The sequence below is a fragment of the Phascolarctos cinereus genome, unplaced genomic scaffold (assembly GCF_003287225.1).
Source record: "Phascolarctos cinereus isolate Bilbo 61053 unplaced genomic scaffold, phaCin_HiC Scaffold_3;HRSCAF=262, whole genome shotgun sequence".
In the NCBI taxonomy this organism is placed as follows: Eukaryota; Metazoa; Chordata; class Mammalia; order Diprotodontia; family Phascolarctidae; genus Phascolarctos; species Phascolarctos cinereus.
The window spans coordinates 85,598,338-85,619,130 of NW_027555736.1; the positions used below are offsets into that span (position 1 = coordinate 85,598,338).

At 40.6% G+C, this 20,793-nt stretch overlaps 1 protein-coding gene across 1 annotated transcript in view; it reads right to left on the reverse strand.

The window, feature by feature from the left end:
- The window catches only part of DMBT1 (deleted in malignant brain tumors 1), a 181,104-nt gene that overhangs the window by 61,546 nt on the left and 98,765 nt on the right, over nt 1-20,793 (reverse strand). Inside the window, 3 exon segments of the mRNA XM_078151612.1 lie at nt 10,105-10,422; nt 15,798-16,115; nt 18,817-18,873. Of these exon segments, the coding sequence (XP_078007738.1) occupies nt 10,105-10,422; nt 15,798-16,115; nt 18,817-18,873 (693 nt within the window).

The window sequence follows — 20,793 nt, forward strand, 5'->3', positions numbered from 1 at the left end:
TATTCTTTAGAATGGTTACATGCAGAGGAGATGGAAGGTAAACTTGGCATGGAGAATACAAAGAGGAATTGCAAGGACTTCCTATAGAAAGCAATTTTATAGTCACCTTAAATGTAGCCCGAGAAACCCGAGGTAGGCAGAGCTGAGGACAGAGGACAAAAGGAAAGAAGAAGGCAAATAAGGTATAATGTGTAAGGAGTGGCGCATGGCTACTTATACCCGAACTGTAGCATGTGGAGAAAGGTAATAAGTGCAAAGATAGGAAGGCATCAGGATAGCAAGACATTTAAATGCCAAACACAAAAGCTTATTGTGCTCTTAGAGATGATAGGGAACAGAGGCATTCTAGGGGGCTCAATGAATACAACACTGGGCTTGAAGCCAGAAACACCTGAGTTGAAAGCCAACCATAGATAGTTAGTAACTGTGGGACCCTAGGAAAGTCATTTCCTCTCTGTCTACCTTTTTCCTTCACTAGGAAAAGGGCAATGACAATACAAGTAACTTCACAGGGTGGTTGTGGAGGTCCAATGAGATAATATTTGTAAATTGATTAGCACAGGGCCTGAAACAGGGTAGGTGCTTTATCAATGTATTCTTGTGAAGCAGCTAGATGGCATAGTGAATAGAGCACTGGCCCTGCAGGCAGAAGGACTTGAGTTCAAATGAGGCCTCAGACATAGAACCCTGACTAGCTGTGTGACCCTGGGCAAGTCACTGAACCCCAAGAGTCTCACCAGAAAAAAAAGAAAAGGAAATAGAATCTAGAACAATTCAAGAGTCACTATACGTACAATCAACAAAAAAAAAAAGCAAGAATAGCACCTACCCTTACAACATGTCAGAGAAAATGGCTTACATGTGTTCCACAGGAGACTGAGAGAAACAAGTACGTATCTATAACCTGAGAGTTTAAACTTGAATTTAAGAGGCAGTTGGTGACACAGTGATTAGATCACTTGTCCTGGAATCAGGAGGACCTGAGTTCAAAAACTGCTTTAGAACCTTCTTAGCTGGATGACCCTGAGCAAAAGTCACTTGAGCCTGCTTGCCTCCAAAAGAATTCAATTACATATGATAGAACATTAGAAGGAAGCTTTTTGTTTGGCAATATTTTTAAAACTTATACAATTATAATGACATATTCTAATTCAAAACAATGCAGCAATAAATAAACCCAGTCACTAGGATTAGATCAACAGACCAGGACTGTTGAAACTTCCCAGAAGGATCAGTCAGATGGATCAGATACTTTGGGACTATAACTGGCAGTTCTTAAAATGATCTCAGCTCATGGGGTGGAAATCACAGCAGGAACATTATCATCCTGAATCACTTAGAAGAGAAAGCAGGTTTTCCTCAAGGAGAAAGCCTTGGTGCTGAGTAGAAAAGGAAGCAGACTTACGAGGGGTTGATGTAAAGTCTGTAGTGGCATCTGTAAGAAGAATGAAGTCCAAAGTTAAACACAATCATATTTCACAGGAGATATTTTGTTTGGCAACATGCCTAATATCCACCAACAAGTATCTCTTTAGCAATTACTGTTATGCTTAGGGTTAGGGTTAGAAAGGAATCACAAGGAATCATAGAAACGAATCGTAAGGGTTAGAAAGGAATCATTAGGGTTAGAAAGGAATCATAGGGATAGGGTTAGGGTTAGGGTTAGAATGGATTGGAGTTAGGGTTAGGGTTAGAGTGAGGATTTAGGGGCTCAGTACATAGACCACTGGGCTTGGAACCAGAAACGCCTGAGTTGAAGTTCAGCCACAGACAGTTACAAGCTTTGTGACCCTAGCAAAGTCATTTACTCTCTGTCTACCTGCTTCCTCAATTATGAAAAGGGGAATGACAATAGAAGTTACTTCACAGGGTTGTTGTGGAGGTCAAATGAGACAATATTTGTAAATTCCTTAGCACAGGGCCTGGAACAGGGTAGGTACTTAATAAATGTATTTTCGTGGAGCAGCTAAATGGCACAGTGAATAGAGCACTGGCCCTGGAGTCAGAAGGACCTGAGTTTAAATGAGGCTTCAGACATACAACCCTGACTACCTGTGTGACCCTGGGCATGTCACTTAATCCCAATTGCATCACCAAGAAAATATAGAATCTGGAGCAATTCAACAGGCACTATACGTACAACCAAAAAACAAAAAAAAAGTAAGAATGACACCTAACACATTGCAGAGAACAGGGCTTACATGTGATTCACAGGACAGTGAGAGAAACAAGTACTCGTCTCTCACCCGATAATTTAAAATTGAATTTAAGAGGCAGTTCGTGACACTGTGACTAGATCACTTATCCTGGCATCAGGAGGACCTGAGTTCAAATACTGCTTTATACCCTACTTAGCTGGATGACCCGGAGCAAAAGTCACTTGAGCCTGCTTGCCTCCAAAAGAATTCAATTACATAGGATAGAACATTAGAAGGAAGCTTTTTGTTTGGCAATATTTTTAAAACTACAAGAATTATAATTACAATCACTGATTCAAAACAATGAAGTAATAAAGAAGCTCAGTCAATAGCATTAGATCAAGAGACCACGACTGTTGAACCTTCCCAGAAGCATCAGTCAGATGGATCAGATATGTTGGGGCTATAAATGGGACTTCTCAACATGATCTCAGCTCATGCGATGGACATCACAGCAGGAACATTATCATCCTGCATCACTTAGAGAAAGCAGGTTTTCCTCAAGTAGAAAGCCTTGGTGCTGAGTGCAAAAGGAACCAGACTTACCTGGGATTGGTGGAATCGTCCTAGTGGCACCTGTAACAAGAATGAAGTCCAAAGGTTAAACACAATCATATTTCACGGGACACATTTTGTTTGGCAGGAGGCCTAAAGTCCACCAACAAGTTTCTCTTAAGCAATTGCTGTTAGGGTTAGGGTTAGAGTTAAGGTTGGGGTTATGGTTATGGTTAGAAAGGAATCATAGAATCATAGAAAGGAATCATAAGTATTAGAAAGGATTAGAAAGGAATCATTAGGGTTAGAAAGGAATCACAGGGCTAGAGTTAGGGTTAGGGTTACAGTTAGGGTTGGGGTTACAGTTTAGGGGCAATTAGGGTAAGGGTTAGGTTAGGGTTAGGGTAACGGCTTAGGGGTTAGGGTTATGGTTAGGGTTGGGGTTCAGGTTACTTTTGGGGTTAGGGTTTCGGGGCTCAATAGATAGCCCCCGAGCTTGGAGTCAGAAAGGCCTGAGTTGAAATTCAGCCACAGATAATTACTAGCTTTGTGACCCTAGCAAAGTCATTTACTCTCTGTCTACCTGTTTCCTCAATTAGGAAAAGGAGAATGACAATAAAAGTTACTTCACAGGGTTGTTATGGAGATCAAATGAGATAATATTTGTAAATTCAGGGTAGGTACTTAAAAAATGGACTTTCGTGGAGCAGCTAGATGGCACAGTGAATATAGCACTGGCACTGGAGTCAGAAGGACCTGATTTTAAATGAGACTTCAGACATAGAACCCTGACTAGCTGTGTGACCCTGGGCATGTCACTTAATCCCACTTGCATCACCAAAAAAAAATAGAATCTGGAGCAATTCAACAGGCACTATACGTACAACCAAAAAACAAACAACAAAAAAGTAAGAATAACACCTAACACATTGCAGAGAACAGGGCTTACATGTGACTCATAGGACAGTGAGAGAAACAAGTACTCGTCTCTCACCCGATAATTTAAAATTGAATTTAAGAGGCAGTTCGTGACACTGTGACTAGATCACTTATCCTGGCATCAGGAGGACCTGAGTTCAAATACTGCTTTATACCCTACTTAGCTGGATGACCCTGAGCAAAAGTCACTTGACCCTGCTTGCCTCCAACAGAATTAATTTACATAGGATAGAGCTTTGGAAGGAAGCTTTTTGTTTGGCAATATTTTTAAAACTACAAGAATTATAATTACAATCACTGATTCAAAACAATGAAGTAATAAAGAAGCTCAGTCAATAGCATTAGATCAAGAGACCACGACTGTTGAACCTTCCCAGAAGCATCAGTCAGATGGATCAGATATGTTGGGGCTATAAATGGGACTTCTCAACATGATCTCAGCTCATGCGATGGACATCACAGCAGGAACATTATCATCCTGCATCACTTAGAGAAAGCAGGTTTTCCTCAAGTAGAAAGCCTTGGTGCTGAGTGCAAAAGGAACCAGACTTACCTGGGATTGGTGGAATCGTCCTAGTGGCACCTGTAACAAGAATGAAGTCCAAAGGTTAAACACAATCATATTTCACGGGACACATTTTGTTTGGCAGGAGGCCTAAAGTCCACCAACAAGTTTCTCTTAAGCAATTGCTGTTAGGGTTAGGGTTAGAGTTAAGGTTGGGGTTATGGTTATGGTTAGAAAGGAATCATAGAATCATAGAAAGGAATCATAAGGGTTAGAAGGGAATCACAGGGCTGGAGTTAGGGTTAGGGTTAGGGTTTTGCTAAGGGTTGGAGTTAGGGTTTAGGGGCAATAAGGGTTAGGTTAGGGTTAGGGTTATGGCTTAGCGGTTAGGGTTAGGGTTACGGTTAAGGTTGGGGTTCAGGTTAGTTTTGGGGTTAGGATTTAGGGGCTCGATAGATAGACCCCTGAGCTCGGAGTCAGAAAGGCCTCAGTTGAAATTCAGCCACAGATAGTTACTAGCTTTGTGACCCTAGCAAAGTCTCTTACTCTCTGTCTACCTGCTTCCTCAATTACGAAAAGGGGAATGACAATAGAAGTTACTTCACAGGGTTGTTGTGGAGGTCAAATGAGATAATATTTGTAAATTCCTTAGCACAGGGCCTGGAACAGGGTAGGTACTTAATAAATGTATTTTCGTGGAGCAGCTAAATGGCACAGTGAATAGAGCACTGGCCCTGGAGTCAGAAGGACCTGAGTTTAAATGAGGCTTCAGACATACAACCCTGACTACCTGTGTGACCCTGGGCAAGTCACTTAATCCCAATTGCATCACCGAAAAAAAAATAAACAGATATCTGGAGCAATTCAACAGGCACTATACATACAACCAAAACAAGAAAAGTAAGAAGAGCACCTAACACATTTCACAGAACAGGGCTTACATCTGTTTCACAGGACAGTGAGAGAAACAAGTACTCGTCTCTCACCCGATAATTTAAAATTGAATTTAAGAGGCAGTTGGTGACACAGTGACTAGATCACTTGTCCTGGAATCAGGAGGACCTGAGTTCAAATACTGCTTTAGACCTTCATTAGCTGGATGACCCTGAGCAAAAGTCACTTGAGCCTGCTTACCTCCAACAGAATTGATTTACATAGGATAGAGCTTTGGAAGGAAGCTTTTTGTTTGACAATATTTTTAAAACTACAAGAATTATAATGACCATCTCTGATTCAAAACAGTGAAGTAATACAGAAACTTATTCAATAGCATTACATCAAGAGACCATGACTGTTGAAATTTCCCAGAAGCATCAGTAAGATGGATCAGATATGTTGGGGCTATAACTGGGACTTCTTAACATGATCTCAGCTCATGCGATGGACATCACAGCAGGAACATTATCATCCTGCATCACTTAGAGAAAGCAGGTTTTCCTCAAGTAGAAAGCCTTGGTGCTGAGTGCAAAAGGAAACAGACTTACCAAGGGTTGGTGGAATCACTGTAGTGGCATCTGTAAGAAGAATGAAGTCCAAAGTTTAAACACAATCATATTTCACAGGACACATTTTTTTGGCAGGATGCCTAAAGTCTACCAATAAGTATCTCCTAAGCAATTGCTGTTAGGGTTAGGGTTAGAGTTAAGGTTGGGGTTATGGTTAGGGTTCTAAAGGAATCATAGAATCATAGAAAGGAATCATAAGGGTTAGAAAGGATTAGAAAGGAATCATTAGGGTTAGAAAGGAATCATAGTGCTAGGGTTAGGGTTAGGGTGAGGGTTAAGGTTAGGTTTAGGGTTAGGACTTAGGGGTTAGTGTTGGGGTTAGGGTTTAGCGGCTCAGTAGAGAGACCCCTGAGCTTGCAGTCAGAAAGGCCTGAGTTGAAATTCAGCCACAGATAGTTACTAGCTTTCTGACCCTACAAAGGCATTTACTCTTACCTGTTTCCTCAATTAGGAAAAGGGGAATAACAAAACAAGTTACCTCACAGTCTTGTTGTGGAGGTCAAATGAGATAGCATTTGTAAATTGATTAGCACAGAGCCTGGAATAAGGTAGGTGCTTAATAAATGTATTTTCTTTTTTTCTCTTTTTTTCTTTTTGCATAGAAATGTGTTTCTTCTACAGGGTAGGGAAGAGGCTCTGACAAAAATGACCCAATTGGCTGTGAATCTCACCAGGGGTGGCTGCCACAGCATGGAGAGAAACTCTTGTTTTCCCGTTGCCTTATCGCTAATGCTTATGGGTCTCCTGGCTAGCAGCAGTCCCTCACTGTCAAGGCATTCAGGCCAATCTGCATGGGAAGGGTCCAAAGGATTGAGCCGTGTTTTACATAATGGCTTTTATGAGAATTAGGGCGGGGGAACTGGTCAAGGGGCTGTACCCCTCTTTATATGGGGGGAAGGAACTCCTTACAGAGGCTGAATGACAATTATAAAGGACAGGGGAAAGGCATGAGACAGAGTAGCTAGAAAGATAATTTCTGGCTCTTTTATTTTCCTACAGTATTCTCAACAGCCCCTTAGCTCTGGGGATGAACCATGGTTGGGTTGGGAAGATTAGCCTTTAAGAGAACCTTACAAAAATCATACACTACTCAAGCAGGGAAAGGAAGTCTTCTCAGCTTTCCCTACCCCACCAACCTGAGGCTGACAACTACCAAATACATAGGATGGCCACAGGTCCAGGAATGACTGGCAAGCTAAGAAGAAGGGCTGATGGCTGGAGGGAGTCACCACGCCACAATCCAGCACTAGGCTCAAGCTGAGTTAGAGCCTATACCTGATTCCAGATTAGGAAACTAACATGTGAATTAAAATCATGTTATTTCAGGGCATTTTCCTCAAGCTTAACTGAGCCACCAAATACTCTTCCCTCCACCTATATCCAAAATTCAAGGTCCAAAGAAGTGGGCCTTTCGATCTCACTAATACTGTACTCCTTAGGAATGCACACAGTCATTCTGCTTCACAAAAGGAGGAATAAGAGGAAGGGCCAACTTAGAGCCTGAGAGGAAACCAACCGTGGTCCCAGGATAGCCACTCCTTTTGTGGAATGCCTCGCCATCCCCTCTGGCCCTTGCTGGCTCAAAGAATTCTCTACAGTGAGTGCTTCTCTGAGCAGGGGGCTAACTTCCCATTCACTTTAGAAGTGACCATAAAACTGAAATAACTGAGTCCTAGTGGCTGGTGACCACCAGGAAACTTCAGAACTTCTCAAAGAACATCCACAGTTGAGATCACCACATGTTTTCCATGTACACGATCTCTTCCAAGTGATTGCATCCCCAGAAATAATGTAATAGCCTGGCAAACATGAGGAGATCTTCAGGGTTGTGAGCAGTAGGGACAATCAGGACGCCTCCTCGCTCGTGCTCCGACAACCTGGCCAACCGATTCTCAGTCTTTCTTTTATTGAGTGGGGACTCTCCACAGGGGAGCAGGTCAGCACTGCAGTTCTCCATGCTTGGACTTCTGAGGGTCATGTCATCACTGCTGGTTGGTGAGCCAAACCTCAGGGCATTGGGTGTGTTCAGGCTTCTGCCCTCCATGCACGTGGTGATGGACATCCCCCTCTTGTGTTCGACTCTCTTCTTTGTTGGGGAGGATCATCACGCAAACTTATGTGTGCAGTTGGATCAGAAGCTGATGCTGAAGCATCCAGATCACCATCTGGATGAGTTGTGTCTTTTCATATCTCTCTTGAGTTTCGTATTTGAAGATCAAATTTTCTGTTGAGCTCTGGTCTTTTTATCAGGAAGGTATGGAACTCCCCTCTTTCATTGAACATCCATCTTCTCCCCTGAAAGATCACGCTCATTTTTGCTGGGTCATTCATCCTCAGTTGTAATCCAAGCTCCTTTGCCTTAGGGAGTATCATATTCCATGCTCTATGGTCTTGTAATAGAGAAGGTGCAAGGTCCTGTGTAATCCTGACTGTGGTCTCAGGATATTTAAATTGTTTCTTTCTGGCTGCTTGCAATATTTTCTCTTTGACCTTCTAATTTTGGAATTTGGCTCCTATATTCCTTGGTGTTTTCAATTGGGGGATGTCTTTCAGGAGGTGATCGGTGGATTCTTTCTATGGCTGTTTTACCCTCTGGGTCTAGGACCTAAGGGCAGCTTTCCTTTATGATTTCCTGAAAGATACTGTTCAGGCTCTTGTTTTCCTCGTGATTTTCAGCTACACCAATACTTTTTAAATTGTCTCTCCTGGATCAAATTTCCCAGTTAGTTGTTTTACCAATGAGATATTTTGCATTTTCATCTTTTTTTTCATTCTTTGGCCTTTTTGTTTCACTGATTCACACTCTCTCATACAGTCATTGGCTTCCATTTACTCAAGTCTAATTTTTAACAAATTGTTTTCTTCACTCAGATTTTGTATTTGGCCAATTATATTTTTAGGGACTTGTTTTCTTCAGTGCACTTTTTTCCAGTTGGCCAAATGTATTTTTTCAGGACTTGTTTTCTGCACTTACCTATTGTCCTTCCTTTTCCAAACCATTGACTCCCTCTTACATACCTCTTGTTTCTTTTTCCATTTTTCTTCTACCTCTCTCATTTCACTTTTAAAATCCTTCTTGAGCTCTTCTGAGAAGACTTTTTGGGCTTCACACCAGTTCCAGATGTGGGTTTGTTCACAATGTTGTCCTCTTTAGAATTTCTGCCTTGATCTTCACTCTTCCCATGATAAGAATCTGTTGTATGTTTCCTTTTGCTCAAGGTGCTTGCTTATCTCCTGGCCTGTAAAGAGACTGGGCTCTCCTGCTGGGGAGCAGAGGGAACTGAGCCAACATTCTTGTGTTGGGAGCCTAGTGCCTGGTCACTGGCTTTCTGGGCTGGGGCTTCCAATGTTGGCAGGTGGAGTATGTAGGGTTCTGGCCGCTTACCTGGTGCTGGGCTGGAAACAGCAAAGAATTCCAGGAGTAGGATTAGGTAGGGTGGCTCCTGGAGATTTGCTACTCACCCAGGCTTTCTTCCTTTTGCTTTCTATAGCTCTTTGCAGTTGGGTATTGTAGGGTGTTTATCCACCTGGGTGGGGCTCTTTGGAGTGCTGCTTCCCTTAGTTGTGCTGAGGCCTAGGAGAGCCAGTTGCTGTAGAATGCAAAGGCACCTGATGGTTTTCTGAGCTGGTTTCCACAGGTTCCCCATATGTTGCCTGCTCTACCACCTGGGCTTCAGAATCTCCTCCTACTATGCTGAGGTGGGCTTTCTGCTAGCTTGCTGGGATGCCTCCCATTCTATACTGCTCCCCTTCCCCCAGGGCAAGAAGACACTTCCCAGTTAATCCCTCAAGCTACCTGGCTATGGACTGCTGTACCCCATCTTTCTTCTGGTTCAGCTGTTCCACAGTTTTTCCTGGTGTGATATTTTCAGTGGTTTCAGGGGTTAATAAGGGAGAGTAAGAGAGACTCACCTCTTACTCCACTATCTTGGCTCCTGGAAGTGGAAGTCCAACAATGTGTTTTCTTGCACAGTGGATAGAGCACTGGCCCTGGAGTCAGAAGGACCTGAGCTCAAAGCGGCCTCAGACATATAACCCTGACTAGCTGTGTGACTCTGGGCAAGTCACTTAACCTAACTGCCTCAAAGGAAAAAAAAATTAAATGTGTTTTCTTTCCCTTCTCTTCCACCAAATGGAAGTATTGAACAGGAAGTGACATTGCCAGAAAAAAACTTTAGGGAAATCATTAGAGAGAAACATAAGAATAAGCTCTAATTTAAAACAATACAAGATATATATTAACACTGTTGCTAGGACAAGGTAAGAACACAAGTTCCATCTAAGGGGTCAGGAAGGGTCTCAGACTGAACAAGTACTTGGGGGATGTATCTAACAGAAGAATTCTTAATATGAGCTCAGTTCATTGGATGAATATTTATAGGAAGGTGAAAAGGAGCCTGCTCCTATAACATAGGAGCCCTTGCAGAAAAGAAGCAGCAGGACTTTGCCAGAGAGACAATACCTGAGCAGATGACACTGGCATCCTCACTGTGCCGACAGTTGTGGATCAGCCATCCATTGTGGGGACAGGACCACAGATAGGATTCAGACCCGGAACACCGCACGTTATCCAGGAGAATTCTGCCAGTGCCCTGACCAAAACGGGCATATCCTGGAGCTGACACAGCATATCCACAGCCCAGCTGCCTGCACACAACGTTGCCATCAGTCACATCCCAGTCATCATCACAAACGGTGCCCCAGAATCCTTGGTATCTGACTTCCACTCGACCCCGGCATCTGTCTCCTCCGTTCACCAGTGTCAAGGCCAGACCAGAATCTAATCCAAGGGAGAGAGGGGGAGAGAACAATTTCATTTCAGTGTCCTCCCTCAGGAATGAAATCTCAGGGCTTTTAGAGACTTCCCTCAAAGCTCAGAAGGGCTGAGATTGCTGAGGTGGCAACTCTCCTTTAGGTGTCTCTTAGTGTGAAAGTAACACAATGAATAGGATATCAAAAGGCTATCACATCCACAAAAGGTATTATTCCTTCCTTTGTTACTCCCTAGTCTGAAGCTCAGCAGAGTGTTTACATGGAAAGCTTAAAATTCCCTGATTTCAGGGGCGTCTAAGTGGCGGAAAGGATACAGCTCTAGCCTTCAAGTCAGGAGGACCTGAGTTGAAATCCAACCTCAGACATTGACACTTACTAACTGTGTGACCTTGCGTGTGTCATTTAACTCTGATTGCCTAAGCAAAAAAAAAAAAAATTCCCAATTTATCCTACATAATATTATGAAGACCTCACTGGAATTTTTATTTACAAAAGCTCTAAGTGCATCTCTGCCTCCTGTAGCATCTGAATGGGTAGGAATTTCCCGCTATAAAATAATCAGGTATTAAAATGATCACTTGTTCATCATTGTGCCTTTTTGCTTTCTACCCTTCCAGTTAGGTATATGATCCAAACTTTAAAAAAAGGTCAGGTTAGTCTATGAAGGAAATATCTAATAAAGGAGAAAGGAGAGAAGTGAAAATAGTAAAAAAAAAAAAAAAGGAGGAAGTGAAGGATAAAAGGAAATGAAGGAAAAAAGAATAGTAGAAGAAGAGAAAAAGAAAATAAAGGAAAGAAAGAAAGAAAGAAAGAAAGAAAGAAAGAAAGAAAGAAAGAAAGAAAGAAAGAAAGAAAGAAAGAAAGAAAGAAAGAAGGAAAGAAAGAAACAATGAAACAAAGAAAGAAAAAAGAAAGAAAAAGAAAGAAGATTGAAGGAGTAAGTAGAAAGTACTATTTTCCTCCTGAAGATGATGAAATACCTTTCTCTGGAAAGACATACAAAATCTACTTTCAGGACAGAAAGCATCTGGCACCTCCAGGGACAATGAAAATTGGAAGATAGGAAAGATACCCAAGGATTCCTTGGTCCACAATTTGCCTCCTCAACCAGGGTCATACTAGCAAAATGGTCCTAACTCAGTCCTACAACAGGTTCTAGAACATAATACAATGGTTGACACCAGGGAACGGGAACAAGGGGCAATTGGTAGTTGTTCCAGATGATTTTCTGGAGCCAAAAAGCCTCCTCAGCAGGTAAAGAAGCATGGGGAATCTTGGCCCATGTAGTTGACACTGTGTTTCAGAATCTTCATCTTAGGGGCAGCTACATGGCACAGTGGACAGAGCACTGGCCCTGGATTCAGGAGGACCTCAGGCACATAATGCTTACTAGCTGTGTGACCCTGGGCAGGTCACTGAACCCCATTGCCTAGCCCAAAACAAAACAAAGAAATAATAATCTTTAGTTTCCATTAGTTCTCTCACATTTCCACATAGGAATCTAAACCTACATCTGTACACGTAGCATCAGCAAACAGAGCCTAATCTGGACCCTCATTCGTTATTCCACATGAGCACAAAGACGTTGTATAAAGACACAGTCACATTACAGCCGTGGCTACTGAGAAATACAAGATGCCAGTGAACCCTCCTATCTGACTGCATTCAATCTCTCATGGTTTATCCCCTGAGCTCTTCCTGAAAGGAAAAATTAAAAGAGGTCATGTTAAGGTCAGTTTCCTTGGCTGTGGTGGCGAGAATAATAATGTAGGAAATAAATACCAAAGAGCATTCCACAAAGACACGTCCAAAAGCACAAGTTGCAACCAATGATGGAGAGGTTTACATGGAGTAGAGGAAAGGATTTAGTTTGGAACCTGAGACTCTCTAAAAATATTCTCCAAAAATAACATCATGGGGCAGCTAGGTGATGCAGTGGATATGAGCACCAGCCGTGGAATCAGGAGGACCTGAGTTCAAATCCAGATCAAACACTTGACACTTACTAGCTGTGTGACCCTGGGCCAGTCACTTAACCCCCATTGCCTAAAAATAAAAAAATGAAATAAAATAAAATAAAATAAAAAACTAACATCAAGCTTAGTAAGAGATCCAATGATGACTGCACACTACATAAATGCAACAAGTACATATATTTCACTATTCATTAGTAGTAGTGATTGAAGATCTCTCTGCTCTTAGAAGGGTACACAGAAGGTAGAACCTTTGACTTCAAGAGGATGAATTTATTCACAACCTGATTTATCCATAGACATCGTTGTGCACATAGAGAATGTATCTCAAAACTTAGACAATATTAGATGAAAAGATATGAGACCTCAAACTCAAGACTTTATGTCATACCTGCATACATTCATGTAAGTTGTCCCTTTCTCATGGAATGCACTCCCTCCTCATCTCTCTCTGCCTTTTAAAATGCCTGACTTCCACCAAGCTTTGCCTCGAGTGCCATCTCTATCAGGACATCTTTCCTCGTCCCCTCAGCTTTAATCCTCTATGCCTCCACTTACCTTATTTTACACTTATTGCCACACATCATGAAGTCTCCTAGCAAAATGCACATTTTGGGAGACAGGAATGTATCTATTTTTATATGTTTATCCATGGTGACTAGCACATGCCTTGAACATTTGATGTATTTCGTAAAAGGATGTGGAATAAATTGAGTTGCTATTTAAAGATGCTCATATCTTTGTATCAACTCTTCTCTGACTAAAACTCATTAGAGATTCACAAAAAGGAAAAGACAAGGTAAGAAATGTTACCTGTTCCATGTGTTTCTGTGTGTAAAGGTGATTGAGAAGTTGGAAAGTCTGTCTTTCCTAGAAATGAAAAGATCAAATTGAAACTCATCTCAGGATTAGAGGGTATTCCCTCAAAGTGACTGCTCATTTCCTCATTGCCACAAATATTGGCATGAGAAGCACTTCCTTTGATAGTCTTTCAGGAGAACATCATATTGTCACCTTCTGTGGGTCTCTTTGTTTTTAAAATGGGAGGACTGGACAAGTTGCAAATAAACTGGAATTAAAGGCATTTCTTTAAGAAGCCAAAATCATGCAAGGTTTAATATTATGTTCTTGGGAAAAGGCTGGAGAAGAAACCAAAGCAAAGCAATAGAAAGCTGAAAGGAGGAAGAGATAATGGCAGAAAGGAAAGGCAAGGGAAAAGAAAGTAAGGCAAAGCACAGCTAGGGGAAGGGAAAAAAATTTTTTAAATCTGTTATTGTAAACTTAAGAGATAAGAAATTGTGAACAGCAGGTAGAAACCATAGTGACTCTTCACTTATCTCAAAATAATAGCTTGGAAAATAAAACAATGGAGGTAGAGCGAGGTTTATTAAATTCAAAAGTAAAAAAGAGAAGGAAAGGAGGAAGAGAAAAAAGATCAGAGGGGAAGGTGAAAATAGGGGAAGAGACAACAGAAGATGAGAACCGACAATAGTTCAGAATTTTAAATTGCAGAGGAGAGGATAACTTTCATTCATGTAATTTGCTAGAAATGACAAGTTAGCTATGGCCTGAAAGTTTTAAAATAGAAAGTAGGCATGGTCACTTTTCATATGGAACTCTTTCTTTGGTAGTATTTGTAAAACTAAAAGAATCAAAAGACAAAAGCTAAGTCAGAATAATTGGAGCTATAAAGGAACTTTGCCAATAGGACAAAATCTGTGACCCATCACAGCACCCAGGAAGGGTCAATCTAATGGAAGAAGTATTTAGCCACTAGAACTAAAAGAAAGTCTTTGGGGTTTTTGGGGTTTTTTTTTAACAAAGTCTCTGCTCATCTCACATGTAACACTACAGAGGGGAAAAGCATCATCTCTGTACAGTACTAGAAAACAAATCAGGATTTTCCCATATAGAAAGCCGTAATGATGAACAAGAAAGAACTGAGACTTACCAAAGTAGGGTGGACTTGATGAACTAGCTTCTACAAGAGAGAAAAGGTCAAATCAGACACAGACAGAAGTCACAGGTAGGAACAGGAAGTCAATGCTCCCAGCCCACCAAGGAATGAGGGATGTACGTAGCATAAATCGCAAAGATCACCAACAAATTCACACAGTCACAGAATCTGAGATTTGAAAGGAATCCTAATAGCAGCCTAGGCCAACACACGCGTGAATGGAATCCCCATTACAGAGCTCCTGGCTAGTGGGTTCTCTCCTTGAAGTCTTCTGTCCTTGAAGAATTCCTGGAGGGCAGTACAAAAGGGACTCATTTCAAGGGACATCACTGAGCTATGCTGGCTGACCTTGGGGCCAAAGAAAATGGGCCAATATTAGCCACATAACTGTCAATAGTGTTACCACTGAATCCTAACCAATATGACATAGCCATCACAGAGCCAAGCCCAATGAGGCCCAATTAGGGATCAAGAACGAGGAGCTAAGGTCATTGGACCAAAAAAGTGAGAAGTCTGAGTTCAAGTCTCAGCACTCTGTCACTTACTAGCTAGATGATCTTTGGTCAATCCCTTAACATCTCAGGCTCAGTTTCATCAACTTTAATAATCTTAAGTTGGGAATGATTGCTCAAGCTCTAGCCTTCCTTGAGTAGCATGAAGAAACTAAATGCCATCAATAAAGCGTGTTTTTGTTCATATGAGTGATCAGAACATTACTATGCTTGATAATTGTGCCATTGGGGGAAAAGACCATAACTCATTGTTTCAACTTAAAGTGTAGGATGGATGTCTTCTGAAAGACTAGTCTCTGGAATCTACAGAGTTCAAGCAAATAGTGCCTATCAGATAAAGGTTTTGTCTTGTCCACAAGGCTTCACCTTGTTCAAATTTGAAGGAGTTTTCTCTTATTTGAGAAAAAAGAAATTGGACTCAAAATATTTAGAGGAAAACCAGGTACCTTTGATTCCTTTGAAATTTTCTAGGAATTAGAAGGGGGCATGAGTAACAGAATGATAAGATAATAAAATTAGAGCTAGATGAGATATGAAAAGGTATCCAGTCTGGCCTCTTCCCTTCACCTGCAAGGAAACTGAGGCCCAGAGTTGATTAAGTGACTTGCAAAGGTTATAGAAATAATTAAAGACAGTCAAATTTTTAACCCATTTCTCTGACTCCCAAAGTAGGGCTCTTCCTCCAGCACTGACCTTTCCCTGAACAATCCTTATTTTGAAATGTTATTACTTTTGGAAAAATAAACCAAATTTTCTCCCTAAATCCAACAGTCACTGATCCTCAATACTTTCCAGCTCAGAGAAACTTGTGGACATTTCTGGGCATAAAAAAACTCTCAGCAAGCTCAAGACAAGAAGCATCTCAGCCAGGAAGAAAATGATCCCCTGACAGAATCCACTCCAGAAAAGAAGCAACAGGTGTTTCCCAAAGAGACAATACCTGAGCAGATAACACTGGCGTCCTCACTGTGCTGACAATTGTGGGACAGCCACCTGCTGTGGGGACAGTTCCACAGGTAGGATTCATATCCAGAACACTGCACATCATCCAGGACAATTCTGCCAGTGCCCTGACCAAAATGGGCAAATCCTGGAGCTGACAAAGCATATCCACAGCCCAACTGCCTACAAACAACGTTGGCATCAGTCAAATCCCAGCTGTCATCACAAACGGTGCCCCAGGAGCCTTGGTATCTGACTTCAACTCGACCCTGGCATCTGTCTCCTCCATTCACCAGTGTCAAGGCCAGACTGGAATCTGAAGCAAAAGAAGAAGGAAAGCATTTCCATTTCAGTGTTCCTCAGGGATGAAGTCTTTGGGTGCTTAAACACTTTCCAAAACCTCCAAAGGGGCTGGAATTACTGAGGCGGGAAATCTGCTTTAAATCATGTCTTAAGGTCAGGATAGCACAATGAAGAGGGGATCAGAGACTTAGGGGGTAAGAGCTATCCCACTTTTAGCAAGTATTCAACCTCTTTGTGGGACACGGGTCTGCCATATATTCTCCTTCATTGAAGGGCTATTGATAAACCAAGCTTAGAACTTCCTTATTTATTTAATATCTGATATTGGAGAAGCTGAGTCTGATTTTGATTTTCAGCACTTCTAAGTGCTACTCTGCTCACCTTATATTTCAGTGGCAATGTTATCTCCATCACACAGACACTAAAAGAATAATTTCTTTATGGTCCTGACTTTTTGGTCTTTCCACACCAATTTAGGGAAATGACCCATAGATAGATAGATCTTCTGAGCCTCCAAAAGAGAGTTATTAGAAGAGGGAGAGGAGGAGAGGAGAAGAATGAAAGGGTAAAGCAAAGGAAGAAAAGTGGAAAGGAAAGAGGAAAGGAAAGAATGGTATGAGGAGAAAGAGAAGAATGAATGAAGGTAGACAAGAAAGAAAGGACAAGGGAGAAAACCAAGAGAAGTAGGAATGGAAAGAAATTTTGTCCTCCATAAAATTACGAGAAAAATTTCTATGGAAATATCCTTAACATCTGAAAGATGGTTGTGTTTCTCCCACAGAAATTAGTATTGAACTGTTCACATCCAGAATAATTCCTCTGTATGGTTTCAAAACAGACGGCATTTACATACTCTAGGAATGATAAGGATTTGGAAAGTAGGAAATTGAATGGCAATCACTTGTTCCATACTCTTTCTCCTTGGCCAGGGACATCTTTGTGAGATGGTTCAAGCTCTCTCATATGTATGTCAGATTCTGAGACACAGCACAGTAGCTGACTCTGAGGGATTGGAACAAGCAATGATTTGTAGATGTCCCAAATGGTCACTTTCTAGACCCAAAAATTTCAACTGTCGTTAATGAGATATGGGGAATACTGGATCATGTAAATAACATTGCATTAAGCATTTTGAGGTCCATGTCAATCTCCTACATTCTCTTGTGGTTTTCAAACCTAGGCACTAGGCATTAAGGCAGACCTTTTGATGACTTCCAACCCTAGAGAAAAAAAAATTGTGATGCTTATGGACCATTCTCTTTACTGTTTTCTTTCCTTCCTAGTGGTTATCAAGGCCAATTTTTCCATATGTGAAAGTAGGAATAATTTTGTCAGAAACAAATGCTAGGTTCCTTTTTATAAAACAGTCCAGATCTTGCTGTGACAACTTCAGGAGGCCAAAATATTCTCAGAAATATAAGTCATCAATCTTTTTCAGTATGATCCATTTAACAAATAATAATGGGAACTGCTAATTTATATGGTGGAAATATATATTTAATGATATAATAATTTAAAGCTTTCAAAATGTTTTGCATATAATATCACATTTGATTCTCACAATAACCCTTTGGCATTGGTGATCTTATTATCACCATTTTAAAAATGAGAAAATTGAGATCAAGAAAATCAAGTTACTTGACCTGGGTCATATATAGCTTATAAATGTCCAAGGAAGGATTCTAACTCAGAGTCTTCCTGACTCCAAGTCCAGCAGTCTGTCTATGATGCAAGCACCTGATGACGGTATGTTTTATGAAGGACATAAATAAATAAAGTTTTCCAAAAGTCTTAGTATTAACCTATTAAGCTACTAAGACTTAAAAATGCACTTTTGGGGCACCCTATATTGATCAGTGGTTATTGAGGACCCAGCCTATCAAATCAGAGTATCTCAACTAAATAGAATGACTTTGACTCAAGATTGCTTATTGAGATAACTGGACATTGAGATGAGATTACTGACTCACACGTCTATGCACAATTTGAGCACGGCAAAGATGCCCCCTCAACACCTCACAAAAAAAGGTCAATACTCTCTCTTTTGATTCAACAAATATAAATCCCCTCAGAGTAGATGGTCAACCACAGAGCTTCTATTTTATTTGATGATGAAATAATAGATGTGAAGCCCTGGGCTTTAGAAATTCTGCATTCAGAAATGACCATCTCTTCACATGTAGATTCCTAACGTGAGATGATTTTATATAAGAAGTCATAAAGTGTAAGTATATACAACTAGCTGATCTTTGAACTTGACACTATATCTGATATCCCCACATGCCTTCTCAAGAGCTATCTCTTCTACCTAGAATGTGCTTCCTCCTCATCTCTCTCTGTCTTTCAGAATGCCTGACTTCCATCAAGGTATACCTCAGGTGCTGTGTCCATCTTGAAATCTTTTCTCATCTCTTCTCTCATTCCCTTAATCCTCTATGCCCCCATTCACTTTATATTATTCTTATGTGTATACATCATGCCTCCTCCCAGAAAACTGCAAATTTTTGAGGCAGGAATGTGTTGATTTTTATATGTGTATCAGCAGTGACTACCACATACCTTGATCATGTGATGCATTTAATAAATGTATGTGGAATAAATTGAACTGAATCCAGACTGAGATTTAATGATGCTCACATAACTGCATCAACCCTTTTCTCTGTCCAAACTCATTAGAGATTCTCGAAAAGGGAAAGACAAGATAGAAGCGTTACCTGTTTCATATATTGTTGTGTATAAAGGTGACTCACTACTTCCAAAGTCTACTGTTCCTGGAAGAGAAAAGTTCCAATTCAATATCATCTCCAGATTAGAGGATATTTCCTCTAAGTGATTGCTCATTGTCTTCTTAATTACCATAAATATGGGCATTGGAAGCACTTCCTTAGATAGTCTTTTAGGAAGGCATCATGTGGTCACATTCTCTGGGTCTGTTTTCAACTTGAGAGGATTGGACAAGATGTAAATAAAATTGAAATTAAGGCAGAATGGGGTCAGATTAGCACACTGAAAAATGTACCAGAGCTTGAAGAAACACCCCCCACATCAAGTATCCAACCTTTTTGTCACATCCATTGATGCCATATACTTTTTCTGGTTAGAGGATCAATAGGCTATCAATAAACCAATCTTAAAATTTCCTAATTTGTCTTACATAAGACATTTAAAGAGTTTGGTATGAATTTTATTTTCAACACTTGTAAGTCTTCTTTTGCCCACATGGCACCTTAGTCATAATAATTTCATCCCCATAATACAATCAGATCCTAACCTGGTCCTTTCTTCATTGTCATGCCTTTTTGGTCTCCCTACCTAAAGTATTAACCAAACCTTGTTTTAGTGTATCTGCTGAGCCTACAAATAGAGTTATTTGAAGAAGAAAAAAAGGTGAAAAGAAAAAAAAGAGGAAAGATTAAAAAGGCAAAGTAAAGGAAGAAATAGAGAGGGAGAAAAGAATGAATGAAGGCAAGAAGGAAAGAAAAGAGGAAAAAAGTAAGAAAAAAGAGGACTTCTTTTGTACTCCAGATAATGTTTAGAAAAAAAAAAAGGTTCCTATCTGAGAGCTGATTTGAACCACCCTATTTCTCTTGCAAGAGAAATAAAAAGTGGTCATTGACTTGACTACTTCTAGAATGATTCCTGAATATGGTTTCACCCACAAGGAATCTACCCCTTCTAGAGACTGCATCCAGGACTATCACCAATCATCTTGACTTTTGCCTTGCTCCTGGACTTTGATGACTCAGGAAGAGAGTGAAGCTAATGACTTTGTGTAACTCTGCCTCACTTAAATCCAATTTTATACACAAGTCGTGATACCACCTGCAATATCATTTGTTCTCTTTAAAAATGAAGGACAAACAATAAGATGCCTTCACACAGGCCGGCTTCTTCCCTGTGCCTGGAATGCACTTGGTCCTCACATCTGCCTATCAGAATATTTGTCTTTAGGCTTCAGGTCAGCTGCCACTACCCTGATCTCCCTATGTATTCTTCTCCCCAATCATTAGTTTTGATTTGGATTTGGATATATAAAATATAACCCCTTTAGAGTAGGAAGGGTATCATTGCTTTTGTCTTTGTACCTCTAGAATCAAGCACAAGTTTTTACATGTAATGAAGGGTTCAATAAATATACAGTATACTGAATTTCATTGAAATGTATTTACCACCTTCTAAGCAAAAAAAAAAAAGTACCATACTTCTATTTTAATATCTCTTGTATCAATCTTGTGAATCAAATTCACACAAAGCAATGGCTACATAGAAGGATTTATTTATTCCAGCGACCACTGGCTTCCTGTTCCAGGAAATAGTTGAACCGGCTATTGTTGCTAGAAGAAAAAAATTTTAATTCAGTCTCGTGTCTCAATTAGAAGATGCTCCATTACACCCACCAAAAAATTGGTAACTCTTTTCTTAAGAATGACAGAATAGCTTCTTTTGGAAGGAATCAAAAATAAGGTGTTCCAGGACACACCTAGTCACACTGAGTCTGAATCAGGAAAATCTGAATCTGAATCCCACTTCAGACCTTCACTACTTATGTGACCCTAGGCAGATCACTTTACTGCTCCCAGTCTCAGTGTCCTTATCTGTAAAATGGTAATAACAACAGCACCTATCTCACATGGCTGTTGTAAGGCTCAAATGACGTGACATATGATAAGATGCTTTGCAAACTTTGAAAC